The 26,445-nt window shown below is 36.2% G+C and overlaps 1 protein-coding gene and 1 long non-coding RNA gene across 2 annotated transcripts; both read right to left on the bottom strand.

Moving 5' to 3' along the window:
• Positions 1-274: 274 nt before the first annotated feature.
• LOC149577957 (ACT domain-containing protein ACR10-like) lies at positions 275-24,875 on the bottom strand. Its single transcript, XM_089826795.1, has 6 exons — positions 24,517-24,875; positions 17,409-17,627; positions 17,212-17,317; positions 1,793-2,144; positions 1,403-1,687; positions 275-1,036 (listed from the first exon to the last, which is right to left on the bottom strand). Exons 1-6 carry the CDS (start codon positions 24,668-24,670, stop codon positions 893-895), a joined length of 1,260 nt encoding a protein of 419 aa, XP_089682921.1. The 5' UTR covers positions 24,671-24,875; the 3' UTR covers positions 275-892.
• On the bottom strand, positions 19,672-20,843 carry LOC149577958 (uncharacterized). Its single transcript, XR_016364105.1, has 2 exons — positions 20,239-20,843; positions 19,672-20,084 (listed from the first exon to the last, which is right to left on the bottom strand). It is a non-coding gene; the product is annotated as an uncharacterized LOC149577958 (long non-coding RNA).
• Positions 24,876-26,445: the final 1,570 nt, after the last annotated feature.

A 26,445-nucleotide genomic window follows, 5' to 3' on the forward strand; every position in this document is an offset into this window, starting at 1 on the left:
GCCTTCCTGGACAGAATGTTTCCAAGTACACATTTGGGAGCATTTGTATAAAATTCCAAGGGTTCTGAAATCAAAAGTTTGTACATATTATCTGCATTTCTGAGCAGTGTTATTCCCTGGCTGTGCATAAATCCATAATAGTGCTTAGGTAGGCGTTTAAAGAGGATTTTTTGCCTCTAGCTGATCTTGTCAGCCTCGTTAGATGTATGTCATTGATTTTATTTGTTTTTGTTTTTGTGTCCAGGTGCACCAAAAAATTAGCTTGGTTGCGAGCTTTGGTTTTTAATTTTGGCATATGCCTTATTTGATAGCTCCAGTTTATGCAGAACACCATTGTAAAGAAGGATTTCTGTTTCTGAAAGATTAGCCCTATTGAACCCTCAATTGACCTATCCTAAAGCATTTGTATCTAAGAACAACATGAAGTAGCCAACAACTTCAAGGTTAAACTTATACTTCTCAGTACAAGCAACAAATCTGAATTTTGGAGTACAATTTCAATATGTGTTGAAACTTGCAAGGTCTGCCTTAATCTGAATAATAACCAATATATTCAGAAAAAGATGAAACACTTGCAAGTTTGACGTTATCATCAACTACACCATCATCAACTGCATTCCTATATCCAATACCTGCTCCTCCCCATGCGGAAAGCTTCTTTTTGCTGACAGATCCCATTTGGTGAACTAAGTGTGATTAATTTTTTCTAGGAATGACATCATATCACAACGCAATGCATCCCTTCAAGAACAAAAGGTCAAAGATGCCATTCTGCTGATAAGAATAGAAATTTGTACACAGCCTTTCACGTTGATCATATGGAATGAAGTAAGAGAGAAAAACCAAGCACATGTAATCATCCTGTAAAACATCTTCAAAGATTTCCCAGATTTCAACCTACTAGCATTTTCCAGACATTCTCTGCCACTTGTTTCCTCGTGTGACTATTCCCTAGGGAAAGATCATGTCTGTCATTCAGAAGAAATCTATAAACTTCCCACTGGTAACCACCAATAATATTCCTCCCAATATCCGCCTGCCAAAACAATCAGATCAGACTTAATGCACACACAAAAAGTGGAATTTTCTATGGCCCATTATGCTACAGAAAATAATGCCACAATGACTAGAACGGATACCATCACTTTTAAAATAAAGCAGCTGCAAAAAAAATACCATTCAAGTAACAATAGAGTAAAGTTAAAGAAATAACCATATGACTATGCCTACTATTACTCTGACTAGTAGTACATTAGATATCAATGCAGATTCAAGAGAAATCTTTTCCCTATCAAACTGCACTCTTCCATGTTATGAATGAGAGACTTCTGGAGAAGGAAATGAGAACAGGTAGTCTAAAAAATAAGCACCATTAAAGAAAATTATGGGAATAAAGACACACCGTAAAAATGCAGATGTCGAGCATTTTCAAAGCTAGTGTTACATCATACAGAACCCGTGGTCTACCCCTTCCAGAGAGTTCTATGGGTGTAGCAACCAGAAGCTCAGTATCTGGGCCTCGGTTTGTCAGCATCACTCGTACTGGATTGGAAATTTCCATTTCAAGACGAGAACAGAAAGCATTTTGTTTATCATGGTCCAAAATCTTTTTCCCATCTGCTTGCAAGACAAACAAATCCATCTCACAGATTCCTTTTGCATTTGTTGATAATCGCACATAAGACCCCTGAAAATATTATGAAACCAAAACAAACAAGCCAAGGAAATGAGGTTTCAGCTAGAATTAAGTGGAAGGAAAAAAACACTCCAAAATGAACTACTTAGAACAAACCTGGATATTATAGTCCTTCAATGTTCTCATCACATCATAAAGAAGGCCCTTTTGACTCTTGCATGATATTTGGAGCAAAGTATGTGCAGGACTCAAGGAATTGTCAAGGGACACAGAAGCACCAGTTTTTCTCCCATAACCTACTCCACTTTTCAAATCTGTCGCAAGATCAGATAGACAATGACTAAACATATTCTCTGCCACTGATGGGGAAAGTGATGTAGTTGTACACTCCAAGCCTCCAAATTCAGGACTGCTTAACCGAAGCTCACAGTAAGTACTAGTTTCACCTAGCATCTTCTTCAAATAGTTGCAAGTAGCTTCCTGTCTCTTTTCAGTGTGCAAGAGTTCCCTGCAATTGTCAAGGTAATGCTTGTGATTATTAGCACTAGCAGGATTTCAAGTCAGAGATTTGAATCTCAAGTTAGCTATTCTCTATAATTATAGATAACGTCTTATTCTTCTCCTAGACATTAAGCAATGTACACTCCAGTGCATAATTATTATCCTTGAGTGAATCTATCATGCTACTTTGACAATTATGACCCAGCGTTAACCATCAACCTGTTCCTATGCTCTTAAATACTAAGTAGGTACACACTAGTGAATAACTAGAAAACTTATGTGGATCTTTTTGTTACTTTGACAATCACATGCCTTGCCAGAAAAATACAACCAGAAAGGCTCTTAACATAGTAAGCATAGTGCAGGTATTTAATAGGGAACTGGACAATTGAGGCTGATTTTAGCTCTAGTTTCAAATTCCATGAATATCAAAGTTGCCACAACCTCTAAAATACATGTGTTAAAGCTCTTGCAAGCATCACTAATCATATCAATGCTGATTATGTTATGTTGAGACTATGAAATAGCTGATCAATGTCAAGCCATCTACAATATTTACGATATTGCTGGGATGAGACTCTATTTGTTTCATGTATTTTCAAGTAGAGAGAGAGAGAGAGCAGATCAAGCTTTTCTGCATGGGGAGGGGGCGGGTGCGGGGGGGCAAGTGGCACATGTAAGACATCACAGATAAGCAATGACAGGAATTCCTCTACAGTAACATTAATAGGTAATTAAATATTTTCCTGAAACAATGTAATGAAAGGCAGTTAATTTTCAGTATCTTGATTAAAGGAGTGTAGAGGTAAGTAGAGCATGCAATTAAAGATAGTGAATTTTGATGCCTTCAAACTAGAAAGCTATGAAATCTTGGTGGAGACATTCCAAGCCAAAGCCTGCACCTAGAAAGGGCAACAGCTAACTCGGGCAATCTGCATCCAACTTCTTCAAGTGACTTTCCAAAGTCCTCCAATTTATCCAATGTCAATTCTGAAATTGCTATCAAACATTCAGTAACAGATCAATGGAATACAAAGAATACTCCTGTGGTCAGAGCCGTAGAGACAAGTAAACTGCAGCCATATAAATAGTGCCCGACCCAAAGTACTATGGATGTGCAGCCCTTAAAGCAAATACTAACTGAAAAATCAATGAAGCTTTGGGAGTTAGCTTGTAGGCCTTACATTCAAATTAGTGTCTGGGAGTAAAAACCACAAATATCACTGCTGGTATATAGGTATCTCAGTTGTAGTTTGGAATAGAAGAAAGCGTGGATTTCTGGTATAAATCATGGTTGACAAATTGAAATAAATCAAGTGTCAGGAAACTTCAGAACATAAGCATATACCAGGTTGAAGATTACAATAAAAATCACCCCTTAACCGGCCAATCCATCTTTATCTTAGATCTAGGCAGATTTGACAATGTTATTGAGAAACTGAATCTTCTCATTACTGTCTTGAATATCTTTGTCTTAACTCAACATAACTGACTTATATGCACTTCAGTTAACGAAAAAGGTGTACTGTCAGAGAAGAATACAGATTTTTTCTGGAAATAAATTTCAATAAAATAGGAGCTTCCAGAAAATAAATATTTTACAATTGTTTGCAGGGAAAAACAAGATTCAAACACAAGGAAATATTTTCAACAGGGAATTTATAGGGACCCCAGTGCATTCAATGTAAAATGCATGAAAATTGATCATCTGCTATCCACCACCACCCCAGTCTAAAGTTTCTGCAATTCCTAAGACTGAATATAGATTAGATTTGATCTTCTTCTTCTCCTTGTGATTTGCTGAGAATAACTTCAAAGTATTGCTTTCAATTGAATTACAAATGTAATTCAGAATTCTGTCTTTTACTTCTGCAATTCAAATGTGGGCAGTAATGACTAAGGAGCAGACTTGTCTTTGTTCTTGTGTGCTCTTAGACTTCATCCTTACCCTCTATAAGTATAGGAACCAAGGGACATGTCCTTAGAAAGGACATGTCTCTTCCAAAGTTATTTGCCTGACCTCTAGAAGTCAGCGACTTTCTAAGAATGATAAAGTTTAATCATAAACATAAACAATGAAGTTTAGTTTAGTGTTAAATCAAAATCCTAAGGATAGACACCAATCTTATAAAGGAAACAAAGCAAAAACTTAGTCCTTTAATTATCATGCCATATCAGATCGGAATGATCAGATCAATATGATAGCAAGTTACAAAATTAACACTCCCTCTTAACTTGATAATCATGCTGAGAGATATCATATATAGCAACATCAAAAAAGATGAACGAGCAAGAATTGATATTCTATATCTACCTGAATCTCCTTGACATGTGGTATCATAGAACACGTGATACAATGTCATATTACTAAACTTGTAGTATGACAAATCACTACTACTAGTGAAAACAGTATTGCAAAGAATACAATCTACAGGATAAATCTGAAGAGTAATTTAATTTCTTCATTTATCCAAGTTGTGACTCATAGATACTGGTATTTCTATATCACAACATGATCTTGAGTTTAAGATCTACCAAAATACAGGATAAATCCGAAGAAAAATAAAATTCTTCCTTTATCCAAATTGTGACTTATTGACATAGCAATGTCAACATCACAATATAATTTTGAACTCATCTAGATCTTACAATAGAACTCTATTGTTTAGCACATTATCTAAGAGATCGTCATCTCTCATAATGTCTTTTATACAAGTGTTCATTATCTCAGAGATCGTCACCTCTTAAATAATGAATACAAATGGTGGAGCCCATAATAGTCGATAGCCTGACAAATAAAATTATTTTATTAATAATTTAAAGAATACAAATGGATTACAATTCAACCATATCAAGTTTCTCCTGAAGTGGTCTATCTTTGCTCTAGATAGAGGTTTGGTGAGTATGTTGTTTGATCTATAGTGCAAATGTATTCTAATTTTACAGAATTCCTGTCTACCATTTCTCTTACATAATGGTAAGGAATTTTAATATGCTTGGACCTGTCATGAAAACTGGATTCACTGAAAGCTTGATGGAACTCTAATTATCACAATGAATAATTGTAGACAGTCACACAAGTAACTTTCTAAGCCAAACTGCTTCTCGAGAAGCCATCGCTGCTGCAATGTATTTGACTCCTGTGGAACTTTGTGTTACTGAAGACTGCTTTCTGCATATCCAAGATATCATTGCTGATCCTAGACTGAAACAACATCCTAAAGTTTTTTAGTTTTTTTTAACACTTCCACCCCAATCTGAGTCAATGAATCCATGTAGGTTTAAGTCAATTCTCTCATACTTGAGCCTGCAAACAAATATTTTAGGGTTATGAGTTTCAAATCCTTCAGGTTGTTTCAAATATACCTCTTCTGTAATCTTTCCATCTGATGTACTTTACATCCCTTCGAAGCTGCAATAGCTAGGATTGTTCTTACAGAGGTGTATCTAGCAACTAGAGCAAAGGTTTCTTCATAATCAATTCCCTCCTAAGAGAATCCTCTGGCTATGAATTTGGCTTTAAAATTTTCAATGCTACTGACAATAGCATGCTTGATTTTAAATATCCATTTAGAAAAAACAACAGATTTTTCCTTCAGGTATTGAAACAATTTCCAAACATCATCTCATGATGTAAAACTCATATATAGATCTCAAAGTTATCATCATATGCTCTTAAGTATTAGTCTCTTGAGTCTAACTAACTCAATAGATATCAAATCCATTATATTAAAAAACACTGGCCGAATATCAAGTTCATGATATTCACTAAATGCTACAAGTAATGGCTTCTCAACATCAAGTCCATGATGTCACCATGTACTTAACTTGTGCATTAAAGATCCACGAGTCACAAGACTCAATTGATATCAAGTTTATGATGTCACCCTTACTAGTATCCGAATATCAAATACATGATATTCACTAAATGCTTCTAGTACTAGTATCCGGACATTAAGTCCATCAAGTACTCAATCCTTGAGTCGAGAAGACTCGAACCATGGATTATCCACAAACCATAAAAGTATAATCACAGAGGAATTTAGCCACATATGCATACAAATAATATAGTCTATGCTATATTCACATATCAAAGAAATGATCATGCAAAATATCCATATATCTCAATTATAGACAACTATATAAAAGAGGTTAGTCTTTGCTATAACATAGCCAATGATTATAACAAACACAACCAATAATGTAGCCTAGGCTAAATATAGTCTTTGAAAAGAAATGCTAATACATATGAATCCCCAAAGGAAGACTTTATAATGCAAAACTAGGTGAAAGTAGGCCCATATATAAACTACCTCTTAGGTTCGATCATCTCTAAAGGTTGAGTCAATCCATGTATGCAAGTTCTCGATTTATCCATGACTGTATTTGAACCAAATTGAAGTAACTGAAGTCCATGACACTTAAAGTGATCTACTCTCTTAGTGAAGTGTTCACAAGTTTCCTATCTGCTTCCTCTGAAGTTTAGGTTAACTACTTTTGGTAGGACTCCCTCTCAATGTGTACATTGTAAGATCCCCTCCCATTATCTAGCCAAAGTTTACGGATAACTCCTCAAGGGGTTACATGTCATTATCAAACCATGAGAATTTCTGTTTATGTCACTTAGTCCAGATTTATCTCAGAATTAGTGGTTTAACCAATTTTAATTCTTTAACTCAGACTCGGAAATGAATATAATGTAATATCCCTATTGACATTCAACCTTAAAAAAAATATTCTACAATGTTTAGAATGCACCTGGAAATGTTCAAATGCTCTTGGAAATAATTCCCTTTGACATTTGGCGGCTTCCTCTATGCACTTTGATTTAACAATTCCATAACAAACCATGGCAGCTAATCAAAAAATTATTTTGAGATGCTGATTCAACTTAGTTGAATAAAATCATGATGATGGCTTGGTTTAGGACACATGATATCCTATGTTATCAATTAACTCAAATTATGGCTTGGGCAGCCTCCATGTCCCAGTCACGTCAACAAATAGTACTAGCCAGAACAATGGTCTGAACTGTTGTCCCACAAATCATTCTTGTCCATATCCACAGTCATATACATCTTCTTTAAACCTCAGTTGTATCACTCTTAATGGGAGAGTGGCTTATAAAAATAAAAATGAACACCGCCAAATACAATTAACTTCCAATATAAACTCAATAACAGTAATCACCCACGCTCAAGAAAGAACTGTCTGATTCAAGACGACAGTAATATAATATATATGAATCATCTTCGATAACACCCTCTATGTGAGCTCTGTCGATGCACCTTCTCAAATAAATGATTGAATATTTAATCCCTCGCCCCACTAAATAAGAGGATTCTCAAATATATCATCATTACACAGCTTCTGGTGATGGATCTGCATTCCCAATACAGCCACAATTCCAAAGAACTCCACCCACATGCCTCAATAATACTGACGCCGGTATTAGATAATGCTCATGCTAGGACCAGGATGCCCGCCGATGCTGCTATTGGCATCCATTAAAGACACACAGGGCTCAATAATGCCCAATTCACAGGGCCAACAGCAGCAAGTTGGTGGGCTCTAATCCCACATTGAACGGCCAATAGTGACGCCTAGAACTCAGCGACGTTGGCTTGAATATGTAGAGGAAAGAAACGCCAAGGAAGAAACAATGAATACGAATAGTTCGTGAGCAGTGAGCCTCAACATTTGACAATAAATTTCAGACGCCCACCAATACATTTATCCAGTTGTAACTTCTCACAATTTGCAGACGAACAAATAACCAGCCACAATGTCTTCCAACCACAGTAAATACGGCCACAATGTCTTCCAACCACAGTAAATTCTCAGCACCCAAATCCACAATACCTCATCTTTGGATTTAAATACGCTTCTCAGTCCAAGCAGTTGAGCACGCAAAGGAGGAAGGACAGTTGCCTCTTAACGGTTTCTACAACCCCAAGGACATTGTGCTGTCGATCCAGCAGCTCCATGCTATTGTATACAGAAATTGGGAATCCCTTCTCAGCAATATTGAGCGCCAGATTCTGACCCATGACCGGGAATCCGGCCAGGCCGATCTTGGAAATGGTTGTCGCCTCCATTGCTCTCTGCTTCTGCTGCCCTACTTCTGCTCTTTCGATCTACAGGGGGGTCTCTTATCTCTTGCCTCAGCAGCAGTATTAGATTCAGCACCTCATAAATGTCACCAATGAATCTGAATGGATCTACCTTCAAGCAGTTAAGCTTCCCACGAAGGAACTAGGCTCTGATAACATGTAAAGTTTCTGAAATTCCTAAGACTGAATATAGATTAGATTCGATCTTCTTCTTCTCCTTGTGATTTGCTGAGAATAACTTCAATGTATTGCTTTCAATTGAATTACAAATGTAATTCAGAATTCTGTCTTTTACTTCTGGAATTCGAATGTGGGCAGTAATGACTAAGGAGCAGACTTGTCTTTGTTCTTGTGTGCTCTTAGACTTCATCCTTACACTCTATAAGTATAGGAACCAAAGGACATGTCTCTTCCAAAGTTTATTTGCCTGACCTCTAGAAGTTGGCGACTTTCTAAGAATGATCAAGTTTAATCGTAAACATAAACAATGAAGTTTAGTTTAGTGTTAAATCAAAATCCTAAGGATAGATGCCGATCTTATAAAGGAAACAAAGCAAAGACTTAGTCCTTTAATTATCATGCCATATCAGATTGGAATGATCAAATCAATATGATAGCAAGTTACAGAATTAACACCCGGGTCAGAAGAGCTATGGAGATAGTTCATCTCATTATTCCATCCCACAACATGGATTATGGAAGCAAGGTTGCATCATACCATGAATATCAGATAAAATTTAGGAAATCTGGAAAGCCTATCTGGGTATATGAGCTGGAACATTGGTCAGATAATTAATAAGAGAATTTTCCAAAGCCACTCTTCCTAACTGGTAGTATTATAAAATTTGGATGTAAGCAAGCTTAGAGAGTCTCTCCAGACATGGCCTTCAAAGAAAACCAATGTGGTGCTTGGATGAACATCTGCTACATGCAGATGGGATGCCAAAGTGCTACAGCCTCACATCCTATTTAAACTCTATAAAATTTTGGAGAATAAGCAGGATGCACAAATGATGATCCTTCCGAGCTGTGTCACTTCTATAGAGTCATCAAGCTTCTTCCTCTTCTATTTCTATTTCCTCAACCTCAACAGAATCACAACCAGACTGGAACCTTGTAATCTTCCATTTCTCAGTGGAAAAACCCTCTAAGGGAGCTGGTTTCACTCTTGAAGCAAGATTGTAAATCTAAAACCCCTTCGTCATTTAGCTCTCTGTTACCTCAGTTTCCACCTGCAAAACATTCCTCTTTGGAATATGAATCTAATGATTCTTTTAATGATACTACCTATTTACTTACTGCCAAGCTCTTAAACCTGTTATGCAGTTCCAGTCTTTATTTCTAGTAGGCAACAAATTGTTTGTTGTATAATGGACAACTTTGGCTACTATTAACCAGCCTCAACCCCATAATGCAACACAGGCCTTAAAAGCAACGACCACAGAATTCAAAAAAGGGTTTGAATTCAAATGATTAACTTTTGATCCATTAAGATACCCAACACTTACATACGGTATTAATTTTCTCCCACCAATTGGAAGGTTGGCAACCAAATAGTGTGCTTCCGAACACTCTTCCAAGTCTCCTCTAGAAGTACATTCAAGCCAGATCCATTGTCAACAATGTTATTTGTAAGTTTGCTCCATACCATTTTCATATGCACAACTATATGTATAAACCATTGAGATAAGTTCATCACAATGAGCATATTGCCAACTACTTGATCACCTAAGAGCTCCGATTCCACTATAGATTGCTCCTTTTTCTAAAATCCTCCCCCTCTCCTGATTATTTGTCATCTGATACCACGCATGCATGTGTAGCCTTCATGTCTAGGCTAGTGCCTTCTACATTAGAAGTCATACAAACCTTCAACTCTGTAATGCCATGCAATAAATACATACCATTTATAGGTATAGTGGAATGCAATACTTGCCTTTTAACAGCCTTACCAAAAGTAAGCTTGCTTGTTGCTACACTTGCATGTGATTTTCATTGCCCTTGCATTATTTCTGTCCTAACTTCATCTCTAGCTTCAACCAATATTTGTTTCCTGATGGGTGGAACTAGTCACTCAACTTGCTTTGCTTGCAATGTGGTAATGACCATTACCTAGTCCTGAACCACGTCAATCAGTCCACACCATTGACAGGAGTCCCATACCTTGACTGATAGGGCAACCCTTACAAAATGGCCCCATTTCTGCATAGGACAATTGGTCACTCTTGACCATCATACTAGATCCAACCTCTACTTCCACTGATTTCTAACATCCATTATATTTTTGATCTGGGTAACCATCTATTGACATACTTGCAGATTTAGTAAATGATACAATTTTCTTATTTGGTATCTTTGTCAGGGTGTTAGGTGGGATTGAGGCTGCCATTGAGCAAAGAGAGCTTGGGCAATACCATTTTTTATATTGCATGGGCAATCTCTAATTGTAGGGCCCACAACTTGGCAACATCTTCAAAAAATTGACCTTGATACAACCTTCTATCTTATAGTCCATGACCCAAAGATCTCTTTCCTCTTCTTTAGCTCTTTCATCATCCATGTGTATCCCTCAAAAGAAATTGAATCATCACTTGCCTCCTCATATGATGAAGGTGGTTGAACATCCATTTTTATCCGAGGACGGCAGGGACAGTTATGTAAATATCTTGACAGCTAGCTCTTGGGATAATTTATTCAGCAAGGAGACTGTTAAGAAGTTTGGGGCACTCATGATCACATTGCATACGAAAGGGTTGAAACATAGAAATCGGCCTGTGAGGTGCAATGTCCCCTAGGCTATTTCCAGCCTCATGGATGTTAAAATAATTTCTTCCTTCTTCTACTCAATAATGATGGTGTGAGATCTTTGATAAACCAGCATTTCCTCAACCGATTTGTTGGTTCTTTCACTAGTTTCCAAGGTAGTTCTTTAGTTCTTTAAGAATGCAGTTGAATACTCTTACATTCTCTCGCTTCCATTGTGTTTTATATTATACAAAAATTACATTGTGCTGATGTCAGTTTTTGTACCACTACATAACATATTAGCAATTGAATATCTGATACAGAGTATCAAACACACAATTCCTCTCTTGAAAAGTTAATACTTATGAAGACATAAGCAAGAACTCCAATGTTCCTTACACCTGTGGATACTAACTCAGTTATCGATGTGATTTGCTGGTAATCACGTAGGCGGCCTTACGCTATTCATTCGAGTATGACTTGGGTTTTTGGTGAGATGGTGATGATTTTGAATGAGTGTCAGGTGATGTTGATGGTGATAGTGATGGTGGAGGGTGTAGCGCCAGATAATGTTGATTGCGCAAGGAGGCAATAATGCCTCTAATGACTTCTACCTTCCTAACTTTCTTAGAATGAAATCCGACTACTCGACTACTTGCTATTCTACTCCTACTCCTCTGAATGGAAAGATTAGCAAATGGACAAGGATCGAATCTAATGAACGCTAACCAGTGGCTCCACCTCCATAGATGCAATGATTCAAAAGAAAAGAGAACTAGTTTACCACACAAAGCTCCCTAATCGACAGCTAAGATGCTAGTGGCCTAGTTGTAGATCCTTATCAAACATTCACTAATCATCACCATACAATTAGCCATCTACTTCTACTCTAACAACATGAAATAAAATCCTACTTTAATTTGAGAGATAAGAAAAACCATGCAATACACCAAAATGATCATGTATATCCACCATGCAAGCCACAACAATGAATAGAGAACAATTTTGATAGTATCTTCGCAACAATTATCCAACATAACTCTTTTACAAATGAGTGCAAAATGGCCTTATATAGAGGCCAAAATGTACAACCGACGATAGAGATAAAGAGGCAAAACCGATGATCCAGATTGAATCCTAGAAACCCTAATTAGGATTGCCACCCCATCGGCCAATGAGAAGATGCCACCTCATCAATGGACCAATGAAAAAAGTGGAAAAGTGGCAACCAATGAGAAGGCACCAAAATGGTGGCCAATCAGAATTAGACACTTGTCCTATTCTAGAAGAAAGAGAAATTGTCGCTTGAGCTTACATCAAATGATCTTCTAATATAACTCTCCCTTTTTCTTTCATTCTCTTAGCTAAGGCAATGAACCTAGCTAGCCTTTCATTGACTTCTTCCATGGGAGGACAAGGTGTATGCTTTATCTTGAGCTTAGCTGATTTCATCATGCTGCTTACTGCCTGTAGTGTCTTCTCGTGATCCTTCTCATATTCTTTTGCAAATCTGATAAAGGCATTGAGGGTGGAAAGGGTGTTCAAATGTTTCTTCTTGATCACAACCTTTCCTAACTCATCCAATCTTGATCCAAGTCTTGTCTCATTGATATCCTCTTCTCTGATGTCTTCAAAATCAAGTGCCACCCCAACACCGCTCATCATGGTTGAAATGGAAGTGTCAACGCTTGGACTATGATGTGCAACCACCTTCTGTATCTCCTCTTTGCCAAAGGTGATTGTCCTTCCTTTAGTCTGTCATTTACCTGTATCATGTTTACTGTACCGACATTGGTATCGGTTATTTGCCTCATTTTCGAGAAGAAAGTTGTTTTGGGCATCCTATTCTCTTTGTCTTTCTTAGTGTTTGTTCCCTTAAGGTTCTTGCTTGCACTAACATCTACCATCTTGTCAACCTATGATAGGATGGTAAAGTGGTGGATGATGAATGCGAGAAGAACCAAGGGAGACAATATCTAGAGAAGAACCAAAGAAGGAAATCAAAGTTACCTTTACCAATAGCCGAATCTTCCTTTTAGAATTTAGGATCAAACTTAAAGAATTTCAAATCCCTTGCAAATCTTGAGGCTCTAGCTGGAAAAAATCAGAATTTAGTGCTCTCGGAATTGTCCACCATTTGCCCGAAAAAATCAGACCTTTGATCACAATCACCTCCTCCAAATAAAATCGCCCAAATTAGGGCAGAAATCGTAGCTCCTTGGCAAAATCAGACTTTGCAAAAAAAAATCGCCTAGCAATGGAAAGTTTCAGATCTGCCCTAGAGAAGATTGCCAATCATGAGAACTTTGCCTTTTAATCATGAAAAATCGCCAATATAAAGTGCAGATCTGCCCTCAACCATGGAAAATCACCAAACATAGAGATCTCTACCATGAAGAAATTTGCCAACAATAATGCCAATCTGCCCTAGCTGGAAAAATCACCCAAAGAAGATGCCAATCTGCCTTAGGAAAATCGCTCAAGGAAGAGAAAATCTGCTCCTAGCCAAAAATCGCCTAAGCACCAAAGAGTGTTTCCTCTTATACCCTACTTGCTCATCCTCCCTAGCTGGCCGACTGGGACCCTAGGGGCAAAAAAATATCAATTAGAATACAAGACACGGCCACCAATTAAATGCTTAGCTAAAATTTAACTTTGCCAAGATGAAATTTATTTTTAAAAATTGCCAATTAGACCAAAATTGCAAAAAAAAAGTAAATAGTACCTTGGAGATGTTAAATGTTTCCATTTAATGATGATTTAGCAATTAATATATCGTTAAAATCGGATTTTGGCTAGCCAAAAGCCATTTTTCAATATTAAATTACCAATTTCATTAAAGGCTTAAAAATTTTCAAGACAATTTAATCCATTTAATGCCAATTTTTTGCAATTCAATTCAAATCGATTTTGCCAAGCAATTTAATTTTTTGACGAAAATAAAATCATTTCTAGAGTCTAAAATTGATTTTGCAATTTAATTTTATCTTCACAAAAGAAAAATTTTCTCACCAAAGAAATTCAAGATTTCCCAAAACAACTCAAATCTAACAAAATTTCACCTTTTGAAAATTATCCAAATTTATAAAAGTACATCCAAATTTTCAAACAAATCGTCTAAGTACGATATTTACAATTTTATCCAACCAACTGTTACTCTTTGAATTTTGTCTGGCCTAAGGATGAAATTGGTGGTTCTGGAAAATCAAGTTGAAACCGGGTGAAAATAAACCTAGCCCTCTCCCCACTGGCCCTGAAGGTGTGTCCAAGGCTCAAAAGTTTAAAAAATCGAATTAAAATTTTTTGGACAACTCAAAAATTTGCCAAGGCGATCAAAAAAGGGGGTCCCCAAAAATTTTGGGGCGATGGTGTGAAATCCTCACAACACATTGTCATCATAGAAAAACCTAAACTCTTTCTCAAAGGGTTTCCTTAGCTTATCACTGGTACTTCAATTAGCTAGATGGAATTTGGCATACCAATCAATTATCACTACTTGTGAGGGTGGCTGGAAATGATGCGACCAATCAGATCTAGTTATCCCATTGGCAACCCAGATGGTTCCAAAGGTTTTGCAATGTTGTGTTGGATCTTAAAATCCATCTCTAATAAATTTTGACAAATTGGCTCCTCAAGAGATATATTACATGCATTAACTCTAGCATTTCTTTGAGGCAACCCTCTAAATTTGATCCTCCAAAAGGTTTCTGTTGGACATTCCTCACCACTATCAATATTCCCATACAATCTAAATAGTCTCTTATTTATTTTTCATTCTTTTTTATTAATCCTTCCCTAATTCATGTGCTCCTTTCTTTATTCCTTCCTCCATCCATTAAATCTTTCTTGATTCACATCTTCTAACTATGTCTTTTCTTAACAAATTATCCTTTAGGCCTGTATATACTTTCCTTCTCAGTTTGCTTCAGTATATTCTTTTATATCTACATATATTCCTCTTTTATGTGTATACTCTTCTTACAATTTTGATATAAACTCTTCTTACACTTATGCCTTCAACCTTTCCTTGATAGTCTTCCCTTTTATCTTCTCATTTGCAGATCTGCAAATGTAAGTCTATCAAACTCTTGCTCCCTGAAATGCTTCTTAATATATCTTCCCCTTTGTGATGTCTCTTCCACTTTCTTAATTGCTCTTTAAATAATTTCAACTGCTGTTCTTTATTGCTAATTCAAGTTTATTTCTGAATTCTTCTCCAATTCCACCCTCAATATTCCATCTTTCATTTTCCAATTTGCCTTGCTCCATCCATGCCTCCTTTCAAATGAACTCTTCTCCCTTTTCTATCTTATGTTGAGCGAGTGACAGTTCTTCATTATTTGCATCTTGACCTTTTATTAAACTTAATTAAAAAGTAACTATATTTTATTTTATTTTTTATTTTTTATTTTTTTTTATTGTATTAATTGTTATCTATTATAAAATCCTACTTCAGATAGGGAACATTACACTCTACAGAAAAACTTTCCTTCAATTGTGGTGCACACATTTTCTTTGTCCACTTCAAGTTCTTTGTAAATATCACTTCCTCCTATTGGTTCAGCCTACCACCAGATGTGGATCTTCCAGTAAGAATCCTTCTATCCCTTATATATTTGTTTGATAACTAAATTGTTCCCCCTTTCAAAGAAATTTGTGTTTCGAAGTTGAGCTTTGCTTCAAAATTAGGTCTTCTCTCTAAAAGGTAGGTCTCCGTTGAATTTTTTATGGAGTTCATAGATTCAGTGGTGCTTCTCAATCTTACCTAAACTGCATAATCAACGCTTTCTTTCTTTGGAAGTGGAAATTACAGTGCAATCTCCACCCAATCAGCACTAGTAGGTACTGTGCAATGTTCCAATACCATCTGAACCGTTCCTTGTTCTTTTATTTTGACTCTAGCTTCTACTCATGCTTTGGCTTTGGCTTTGGCTTCAGCTTTCACGTCTACTCCACTTTCCACTCACCATGTATGCAGGCAGCCCTGGTTTCCTACGAGAATCTATATCTTTGACAGCCTTTGTCTTATTTCTTGTTGTTTGAGTAATCAAATAGACCTTCAAATTGCTTGATCAACCCCTTCACCAATTTGTATATTATTCATGCCTTTGTTTGGAATAAAAGGCATATAAATTCTTAGGTACATCAATCTTCTAACCTTTCTTCTTCCTCGTGGTGACCCCTTTCCATCTACCATTGTAGGATTTGTTGTTGTACTTGACATTCACAATCAACAAAAGCTCTTGCAATATAATATAGGGTAGATGATCAAGAAGTGTGCCATGCCTTCTGTTACCAACTTACCACCAAATTGTTACAAATCATATTTTGTGGTACTTGACTACTTTCACATTCTTCATAAATGTGCACTTGTATAGAGTATTTCTACAAATACCTGAATCTGTTCTGAGATCATTTTCAAATTTTTCTTTTATGTCAATGAATTACTCAATTGGCCATTCCATTTATTTCTCCATCTTTCTATCTCTGTCAATAGTTGTTGACATTTTAATTACACAGGTTTACAAAGGCAATGGCACCAAAATCTTTTCTACTAAAATCACACTACCAGACTGGAGTGGTGTAGATGATAGCAGAAGGAAGAACGAACACGACAAATATCAGATAATTTATCTTTTCATACAACAGTGTCTTATAAAATTGTTCAGTACAGTATGGACCCAAAACAGTGCACCTTCCCTTATAGAAGACTTCTTCTTAAAATGATAATGCTGAAAGTTATCAGTTTTGCAACCTTCAGCAACCAAACACACGTCACATCACTACACGTTGCTGACAATACATAAGAATTTGGCTACAAAACATCATTAAACAAAGCCCACATTACTAAGAGATGCAAATACTCTATAATATCAATAATCACAACTACAAGCTGCATTACTTAATGGAATTAAGGGAAACAAAACAACAAATGGTTTGAATATTATAACCTAAAAGTCAGTTCAAACAGAAGTCCCTAAATACATTTTTCCAAAATGAAAATGCTTGACAAAATTATCTTATTCAAGATATATCACATATATGCAAATCCAAACAATTACAAAAATAGTACACATAGGTACTGCTGACTTACTTATCGTCATGGCCTGGAATGAAATAGCAACTAATATGAGAAAGGAAAGGAAAAAACTACAAACTTGTTACCAAATCCATCATCCTCCATTGAGAACTAAAACAAAGGACTCAAACTCTAACCTGTTATCTGTTATGTAGAAGAGGTCCATGCAATTGTCATCAGGCATTGTCCAAACCTTAACCTTATGTATGGTGAGTTCCAACTCCCAAAGTGCCTGCGAAACATCTGCATCACCATACTACAAATCATTTAGGGTTTCCAAACATGTCATACACATTAAGAAAGAATTCAACTGAAATAATTAAGATTTTCTCACCATTTAACAGCCCTATCCTGTCAACCGAACCTATCTGCAAAACATATAGCTGCTTTGGCTTTGGCTCTGGATTTAAGACATAGTAAAACATAAGGGAGCTCGGTGGGCAAGATTCTACGAGACGGTTTTTTAGCATGACCCAATCTGTTGGTCGAGAAGAGCGAGCATCAGGCACGACCCAGAATATCACAAGACACCATTTGCAATCAGTTGAAACATCTGCTCCAAACCAAACACTTAGTCACTGAAACATAACAGTATTCACAACCACTTGAATTACTAACACAAAACATGAAATTAGAAGACAAAGTTCATCATTTGAGCATCCACTGTATGCAGTAACATAAGACTTTCTTCAACTTGAATAAAAAAATGATCACTTGTGATAATTCAGCTACTAAAAGTCTAACTGGTTATAACTTTATCCTTATTTGACACCACAGCAATCCATATCCAAAATCTAAATAAGTCTTCCATAAAACCCAAATAATCATTTTTGGTATCCATACTCCAGATTTCATACCATTAAAACCCTCTACAATCTTTAGCGATGCTAGACTGGATTATGAAGAAATAAGAAATTTTGAGATGACAATCATTAATAGCAACAAATAAAATGACCATATGTGAAAAATTCACTCATAAAACTGCAATTTGTTAACCACTATTCTATCTTTTATAGTCTACACCGAAAAGCTTACCCATCCAGTTATTTCTCTGTTAAAAACACAAAAAATGTCTTCTCTTTTTAATTTTGATTCTTAAGTTTATTGATTTATCCGTTTTGAGGGCCAAAATATCAGAATTATGGCACCCCATTATACCCATGTTATCAATTTCAAAGGCTGCTAAAAATAACCCAAAAAAGGTGGAAATTTGACTATAATCACATCTTAAAACCTTAATTAACCAACCCTTGCCTGATTGTTCAACAACCTGCAACATAAATTCCAGTAAAATTCTTTGAGACCCCAAAAATTTTCACATTAAAATTCACAGTACTACAATGTAATCTTGGTATTAAGAACATCATTTTAACACCATGTATCCCTAGTATGGATTGGCAAGAGTCAAGACTTCATGTATTAGCTGACTTTATCATGAAGTCAAGCCCAAGAAATAGAAAAAAAATCAATCACACCCTTGTGCCAATATGTAATGTCCATGGTAGCTGGGCTGTGACATAGCCATCATCCAAACCCAGAAACGTTTTTTAACTCACATTACATCACTCATCAACAATTTTAAGAAGCCAAGAAAACAGAGATCTTTAACACCATTAAAACCTCATTTTATATCATATTGTCCAACAATAAAACTAACTAAATAAGGCAATTTAGTGCTAGATTTCATTAGAATTCTTCATAATACCTCATGTAATCATTTACAGCACCTAAAAAAACAGAAAATTCTCTCATAAAATGAATATCCATGAAAACAACATTTGGCAGTTTACAATGCCCTAAAACCAATGCTCAATCAGTGTTAAAACTTTCCATTTCAATCTTTAAAGATACCACCAAGAAAAGGTCATCTCCAAAAAGCATTGTTACTAAAAGTAAAACAAAATCCGGTTGTTCATGAAAAATCTACTCAGCTCAATTAAATAACCTTTCTTTAGGCCCATGCACATTGCTAGTACAATCTACCAGAAACCTTTGCAAAGCATCAACTGATATTTTTGCTTTTCACTATGGAAACAAAATTAAAATGTTAACAGGAAATTTCCATACAAAAATTAGTATACTTCCATTTCAATGTCTAACCTTTGAAAATGTTAAATTTGAACCAGATATATATGAATGAAACCAAAAAAAACTCAAAGAACAAAACACAGGATTTTAATCCTGGGAAAAACCCTCCTCATTGAGGAAAACAAACCAGCCCACCAAAATATTTCCTTTGTTAGATTTACAAAAACATTTGCAGAACTCTGCTCTCTTCAATGTCTGCTATACATACTGATTGCTTAATGATCAGAAACAAAATAAAGTCAACAAGGTATCATTCTCAGAAAGACACCACTAATAGACAGTTTTTATCTCAAAAAATACACATCCGAAAAACCATCTGCTCATACACTAAGCTTATCATCAAAAACAGCAAGACAAACACAAAAATGATCTTCTAAATAGGCACCACCTCAACACTGCACATGGCATGAATTGAATAAGCAAGAGACCACCGTACACAATAAACATGGAATAAATGCTACTAAAAAATCATTCACAGCTGTAAAAGGTTTTCACGATAGCCACCATAATAATCATCAAGCACAAGCAATAATATTGATCGATATGGAAAATTTGGAACAGGCAGATGCTGTATGACACCAAGCAGTGATGGTCATTAATAACACCAGGCAGTGGTAGCATATGCAACAATAACAATATACGGAGAACCAACAATCTTAGAGGGAAGACAGTGGTGAGCATAACTGAAGCATGATTCATTAGCCAAAGGTGCAAATGACTGGATAGAAGTAACTTATGCCAAGTCAGCAACCATGGCACAATCACATGACATCCACAATATCAGACATCACATGTAAGGTGAAGAATTAACCAGGAAGCTGAGTCAACCATCTTCAGCGGTAATTTAGCTCTCTCGCAGCTACATAACATTAACACTCCCTCTTACCAAGAGAGAGATCTTCAGTAAGGCAGGCACGCATAGCTGCAACCAAAAAGATGTTCACAGATTTTCTCAATATAACATGTTATCTCAGCATCACTAGAGGGTGAATCAGAAAAAATAGATAAATAAAGTCATGGAGTCACACACGACTTATGCCATGGCTACTCCCAGAGGGTGGAACAAGGGATTTCACCTCGAACTTCTCGTGCTGAGAAGAACTCATTGACAAGGAATTTCATCTCGAACTTCTCTTGCAAAGAACCCATTAACAAGGGAAGTCACCTTGAACTTCTCACAAAGAAGAACTCATTAACAAGGGATTTCACCTCGAACTTCTCCCTCACAGAGAAGAACTCATTAACAAGGGATTGCACCTCAAAAGAACTCACTAACAAGTCTTCATGATGATGAGACTCTTTTCTGGACAGAGATCAACATTTGGACTTCCCAAATTAGACTCTCTCAGAATCTGATATCAACCTTCTAACATCCTCGTCCAAGGTTGCCTATAATGAATAGACTCCCTCCGAATGGAGCCTCCCTCTCATAAAAAAATAGATCTGATTCCAATGTTTAACCAACAAGGAGCTTTTGCAATCACACAGCTACACAAGCTTGTTGATCCTCTGCAAAGGACTTGGCAATCTCCCTCTGCCACATAATTTCCCTCTGAATCTTATTTTTTCCTTTGAATGCAAATACAATCTGTATAGGTTATCCCTCATTAATGAGGTTATGTGCCATCAACCCAGTCCCACGACTGCAAACAGAGTCCTCATGTTTGATTATTTCTTCAGCCTGCATGACTTGCATGAAATCTCTCATCATCCTAATGCTTCTCAATCTGTCTTGCAACTAAGAGAGATTACTAATAATTTATAGAATCAACCTATCATGCAAAGAAATATTCAGATCAATATTCAAATTATATTCATAAAGTACTTCTCTTTGTTGTCTAATCTTTCCTCAAGCAAGATACCAGCACACAAATATGGATCAATACAGAGATATCTCTTTTAACAATATGATGATCATAGCACCGGATATACCAACAAACATCTCCTTTAAGAATACCTCTCATAAACATGAACAATCCTCAATCTTGAATGATCACAACTCAACCAAGAAGCCTTGTCCATAATTTGTGATGGTCCAAGAATTTCCACCATAAATAGAATATCTTCAAGGCTTAAGAGTTCTAGTTATGCATCTTTTCTTTAAACCTGGCTCTGATACCATGTTAAATTTGAACCAAAAATATATGAATGCAACCAAAAACAAAAACTCAAATAACAAAACACGGGATTTTTTATCCTGGGAAAAACCCAGCTCATCGAGGGAAATAACCCAGACCACCAAAATATTTCCTTCATTAAATTTACAAAACCATTTACAGAACTCTGCTCTCTTCAATGTCTACTACACATATTGATCACATCGTGATCAGAGCCAAAAGAAAGTCAACAATGTATTGTACTCAGAAAGAAACCATGCATATAGAGTTTTTATCTCAAAAAATACACATCCGAAAAACCTTCAGCTCATACACTGAGCTTGTCATCATAAACGGCAAGATGAATACAAAAATGATCTTCTAAAGAGGCACTACCTCAACACTCCACATGGCATGAATCGAATAAGCAAGAGAAACACTCTAAACAATAAACATGGAATATACATGCTACTTAGAAAGCGTTTGCAGCTGTAAAAGGCTTCCAGAATGACCACTGTAATAATCATCAAGCACGAGCAATAATATTGATCGATATGAAAAATATAAAACAGATGCTCCAAGCCACCAAGCAGCCACAGTTACTAATAACACCTGGTAGCAGTAGCATATGTAGCAATAACATTATACGGAGAACCAACAATCTCAGAGAGAAGACAATGGTGAGCATAACTGAAGCATGATTCATTAGCCAATGGTGCAAACAACTGGATAGAAGTAACTGATGCCAAGTCAGCAACCACACAGCACAATTACATGACATCCACAATGTCAGACATCACATGTAAGGTGCCAAATTAAATCACGAAGCTGAGTCAACCATCTTCAGCAGTAATTTATCTCTCTCGCAGCTACATAAAATTTAACAGAAAACACCAAAATAAAAACAAAGTCCTCCACTAACAAAATACTAATTAATGAGCCAAATATTGACTTACTAATAACTGAAGCATGATTCATTAGCCAACGGTGCAAACAACTGGATAGAAGTAACTGATGCCAAGTCAGCAACCACACAGCACAATTACATGACATCCACAATGTCAGACATCACACATAAGGTGCCAAATTAAATCACGAAGCTGAGTCAACCATCTTCAGCAGTAATTTATCTCTCTCGCAGCTACATAACATTAACAGAAAACACCAAAATAAAAACGAAGTCCTCCACTAACAAAATACTAATTAATGAGCCAAATATTGACTTACTAAAGACTCAGCCAAATTCTTCATACAAATCTAGCCAATCATTCCATGCATCAAAATAAAAAAGATGTTTCTACTCGCTTTTAGTAGAAACTCTAGAAATCATATTGATTGGTGATTTCTGAAAGACAAAAACCAGTCCTGTAACAAATTTAATCAATATGCTCAAAGCAAAAAAAAATTAAGAGTGAAAGCACAAGAAAGTTTGTGAGTTATTTGATCCTAAAACCTAACCTCACTTGACCATAAGACAAACCACTGACGCAAATTCAACAATAAATAACTATTAATATTAAGAAATACTTGTTTACTGCAACCGAAAACCTGGAAATCACAACTATGCAGTAGGAGAAGAGCCAATCATCAATTTGTGGCATCAAAAATAGAAGATTTCTATCATTAACCATTCCTGAATGCAACAAGACTACAAATGCATTGCCATAAAATCATCCTTTTCAAACATTTAGTGTAGCAAAAGAAATTGGGTATTGACAGTTTTTAAGAGCGGATTAATTATAGAAATTTTGAGCCAACACAATGAGCTTATCTTAATTGAAAATCCACATCCTAAAGCATTAATTATTCACAAATAATTGAGAGTGTGACAATCTACTTGTAGGTTATGTCAATAATTTATAAAAATATAATTCGCTCTTGCAATAGCCACAAAAAATTCATAATTGTACTAATAACATAAAATTGCATAGAAATGTAGTCAAGAGCCTACAACACAACGCTCAATTGTGAGCCTCTTAAACTGGGAGGTCTTGGGTTCGAGTCTGCTCGAGCTTAACACATAAGCATAAATAATTTCAAAAAATAATAAGAATTATTCTAGGCTTCAGCCCATTACCTATCAAAATAAAATTGCATACAAATGCTGAGAAATGATTTCTGGCAGCAGAACATCATGAATGTTCGCACCAAGGGGTAAAATAAAAAAAGTTAACAAGAATTACTAATGGTGTAGTACCAAATTGTTGAATGAGGTAAGCTCAAGTGCCAAAGCATGCAGCCCACATAACTATATATACACAAAAGCTGTAAAGCATTTTATGTCAAAAGCTTGATGTTACAAAAAACATTCATCTGTCACTGGACTAATTAGGACGGAACAAACCTGAAAGCTTCTGGAAGTTCAATACTTAAGAAAGAATGTGTATAAATAATGACTGAGGTGTAACTAAACTAATATTATAATGCTTTCACAATGAAACAAAAAACATGGACCAATAGGCATATAAATTGACAGTCCGTGTAGATGGAAAATCTCAAGCAGCTTCAAAGCAAAGCAAGCGATGCATATGTCTCGCAGATGCGATGAAACAATTAAAAAACTGTTTCTAACTAGTTTGGTTTGGCATGCCCTAGCAGCTAGAGGTGACATGTAGCAGCCCAGTGGACAATACTGATTGCAACTCTGAATAAATCATGTCATAACGTGTCCTGCCACAGTTGACAATGCCAACTAAAATTCCAGGATGATTTTAAATAAGGAGAAAATCATGCGCACTGAGAGAAAGGTTAACCGCAAGGAAATCATACCAAATAAAATTGAAAAATTCTCATCTTAAAGTGGAGGACCACAAAGAGTGCCCCAAAACATGAATTTAAACAATCATTCCCTTGACCATTTTACAACTATTACCATGGCCAATGTTCTCTGAAAATGAAATCCAATACCAAATCCCTGGAAAGAATATCTGAGAAAAAACTATCATTCCCTGATGATTGGGCCCAACAAATCAATCTAAACAAGTAAGAAAATTACAGTGGTTTGTTTCTGGATTTGATTTTGTTAAGATTTTTGCCATCAAAGAGTGTCGAAAACAACAATCTAAATATCCTTGGACGCAATTGTATCCAAAACTCTCTTATTACTTACTATGGCTTGGAGAAGCTTGAAATCTCTAAATAGCCTCGAATGAAACTTAATACTTAAACTCTACTTCCAATTATTATGAATCGCGAAGCTCGAATCCTCTTGAGCAAAACTCTAATACAGAGCCCAAGTGGCATTTCAAAGTCACTTACCGGCTTTGACAACACACAAGCCAAATTCGTAAACGATACGCGAGAGATCACAGCCGAGGCCAACTTTATCCGGGCAATTCACAGTAATCTCAACAGGATCCCCATTATTCTTTCCCTGCCTAATCACCACAACCTCCTCGCTCAACAACCCCATCGCGAGGCCAAAAAACAGGAACAAAATCCCAAAACAGAATCTACAAACCCCAAAAACCCTAACCGATCAACCCGAGGGGCAGCGATCGCTCCATCTGCAGAAAAAACAGATCGGCAGCGCACTCCATGTCGATTCCATCGCCCTAATTTCTAGGATTGGGTTCGAGACCGCTCCCACAGTCACAGCAGAATTTATCGTTGAACACGAGTCCAACAACGTTGATTCTTCCATATTTATTCCACGGAACAGCGCGGTCTTACGGGGTTCTAGTTGAATTAGCTCCTTGTTCCATTTGTTGTCTTCGCTGGGAAGAATTGAGTGGATAAGACAGTTGCCACCCTGGCAGGCTTGCATGACGTGGCAGTGAGCTGGTGGATAACAGACAGCCGCCAATGGGAATAGAGATACCTTAAACCCATGTTTTAAGGGTGCGTGGATGCTAGTTTTGGAAGTCAAAAGAGTGTTTAAGAAAGGTCACGTGCGGAAATTCCTAGTTTCCACGAGTGGAGCCCACGGAGAATATGCTGTCGGAAATTAAGAGGGATGCGTAAGCGACTTTTTGTGCGCTTGTCGTTTTGCTAAAAGCGATTTTCGTGGAACTACTCATTTCTATTAAGAATAAGAACAAGAACAGTTGACGCACGTGAGGGTTAAGTGTTGTCATGAAAAACGAAAGAAAAAATGAAGTATGTTACGGTGTCTACCTAGGTCATGGTAAAATATCTTGGGTAGTCAAATTGTTGGGTTGGGTTGTTCTTACATTGGTTTAACAAGTGTTATATAATGACTTAGTACTACAACAATAAATTTAGTTTTCATTTAATAAATTTATTATAGTATATAGAATATTTAAACTAGCACTTGTACCTGTGAAAGGTTCAAGGGAAGAGTCGATTTTAGAAAAGTATCATTGTATGAAATTTCATAGTATAGTAAAGGGTTAAACATAATTTTTTCGATGATATATAATATTATTTATCAAGAAAGTATGATGTTTAGTGTGGTCCAATAGTGCATTACAACAATGGCATTTTAGAAGCAGAAGAGTAGTATACAATAAAATTGAAACTTGTTATTTGAAGCATGCATAATGTTTGATACAAATGTTTACCAAGAAATGTATTTGTGGACCTAAATAGTAGTTAATAATATAATTGTAAACTGTCATTTGAAACATACATGATATTTGATAGAAGCAATGTTTGTAAGTAAAAGTATGTGTGCCAAATTTGATAATACAACGTATTTGTATGGGTATTACTTGTAGGATATCCCATAAAATTTGAGCAATGCATTTATTTGGATTACATTTATATATCATCAACATGACAAGTCAAACTAAGTTTTGTCATCTCTTTGCTACATATAGTGAACCTGTAAAAGAGAAGTAGACAAAAATGTCATCAAACAAATGAAATTCTTAGATAAGGTAATTGAAAAAAAAGGAAAAGTGTATAGAAGGGAGGAAGTGAATATGAAATAGTACCTTGTCAAAGTGTGAGCAAGGACAATCGAGCTTCTTCTTTCTTTGTAATAATATTGTAGGGGTTTTTTTTCATTTTGCAAAAGCGCTCAAATGAAAAGGTAGGTTCAATTCGAAGGCCTTGTAGGGATTTGACCCTTGATATGGCTGTAAAGGTGAGGCCTTGTCTTTCAGTCTTACCTATATCAATTGTAGCCTATTCTAAAGTAAGGCCTTGTGATTTGTGTATAGTGATAGCCCAAGCAATGGTTAGTGGTAGTTAGGCACAGTTGCCTCGAGTAATTGGATAGAT

The sequence above is a fragment of the Cupressus sempervirens genome, chromosome 1 (genome assembly GCF_028749045.1).
Source record: "Cupressus sempervirens isolate cs-2001-9-10 chromosome 1, ASM2874904v1, whole genome shotgun sequence".
Taxonomy (NCBI): domain Eukaryota; kingdom Viridiplantae; phylum Streptophyta; class Pinopsida; order Cupressales; family Cupressaceae; genus Cupressus; species Cupressus sempervirens.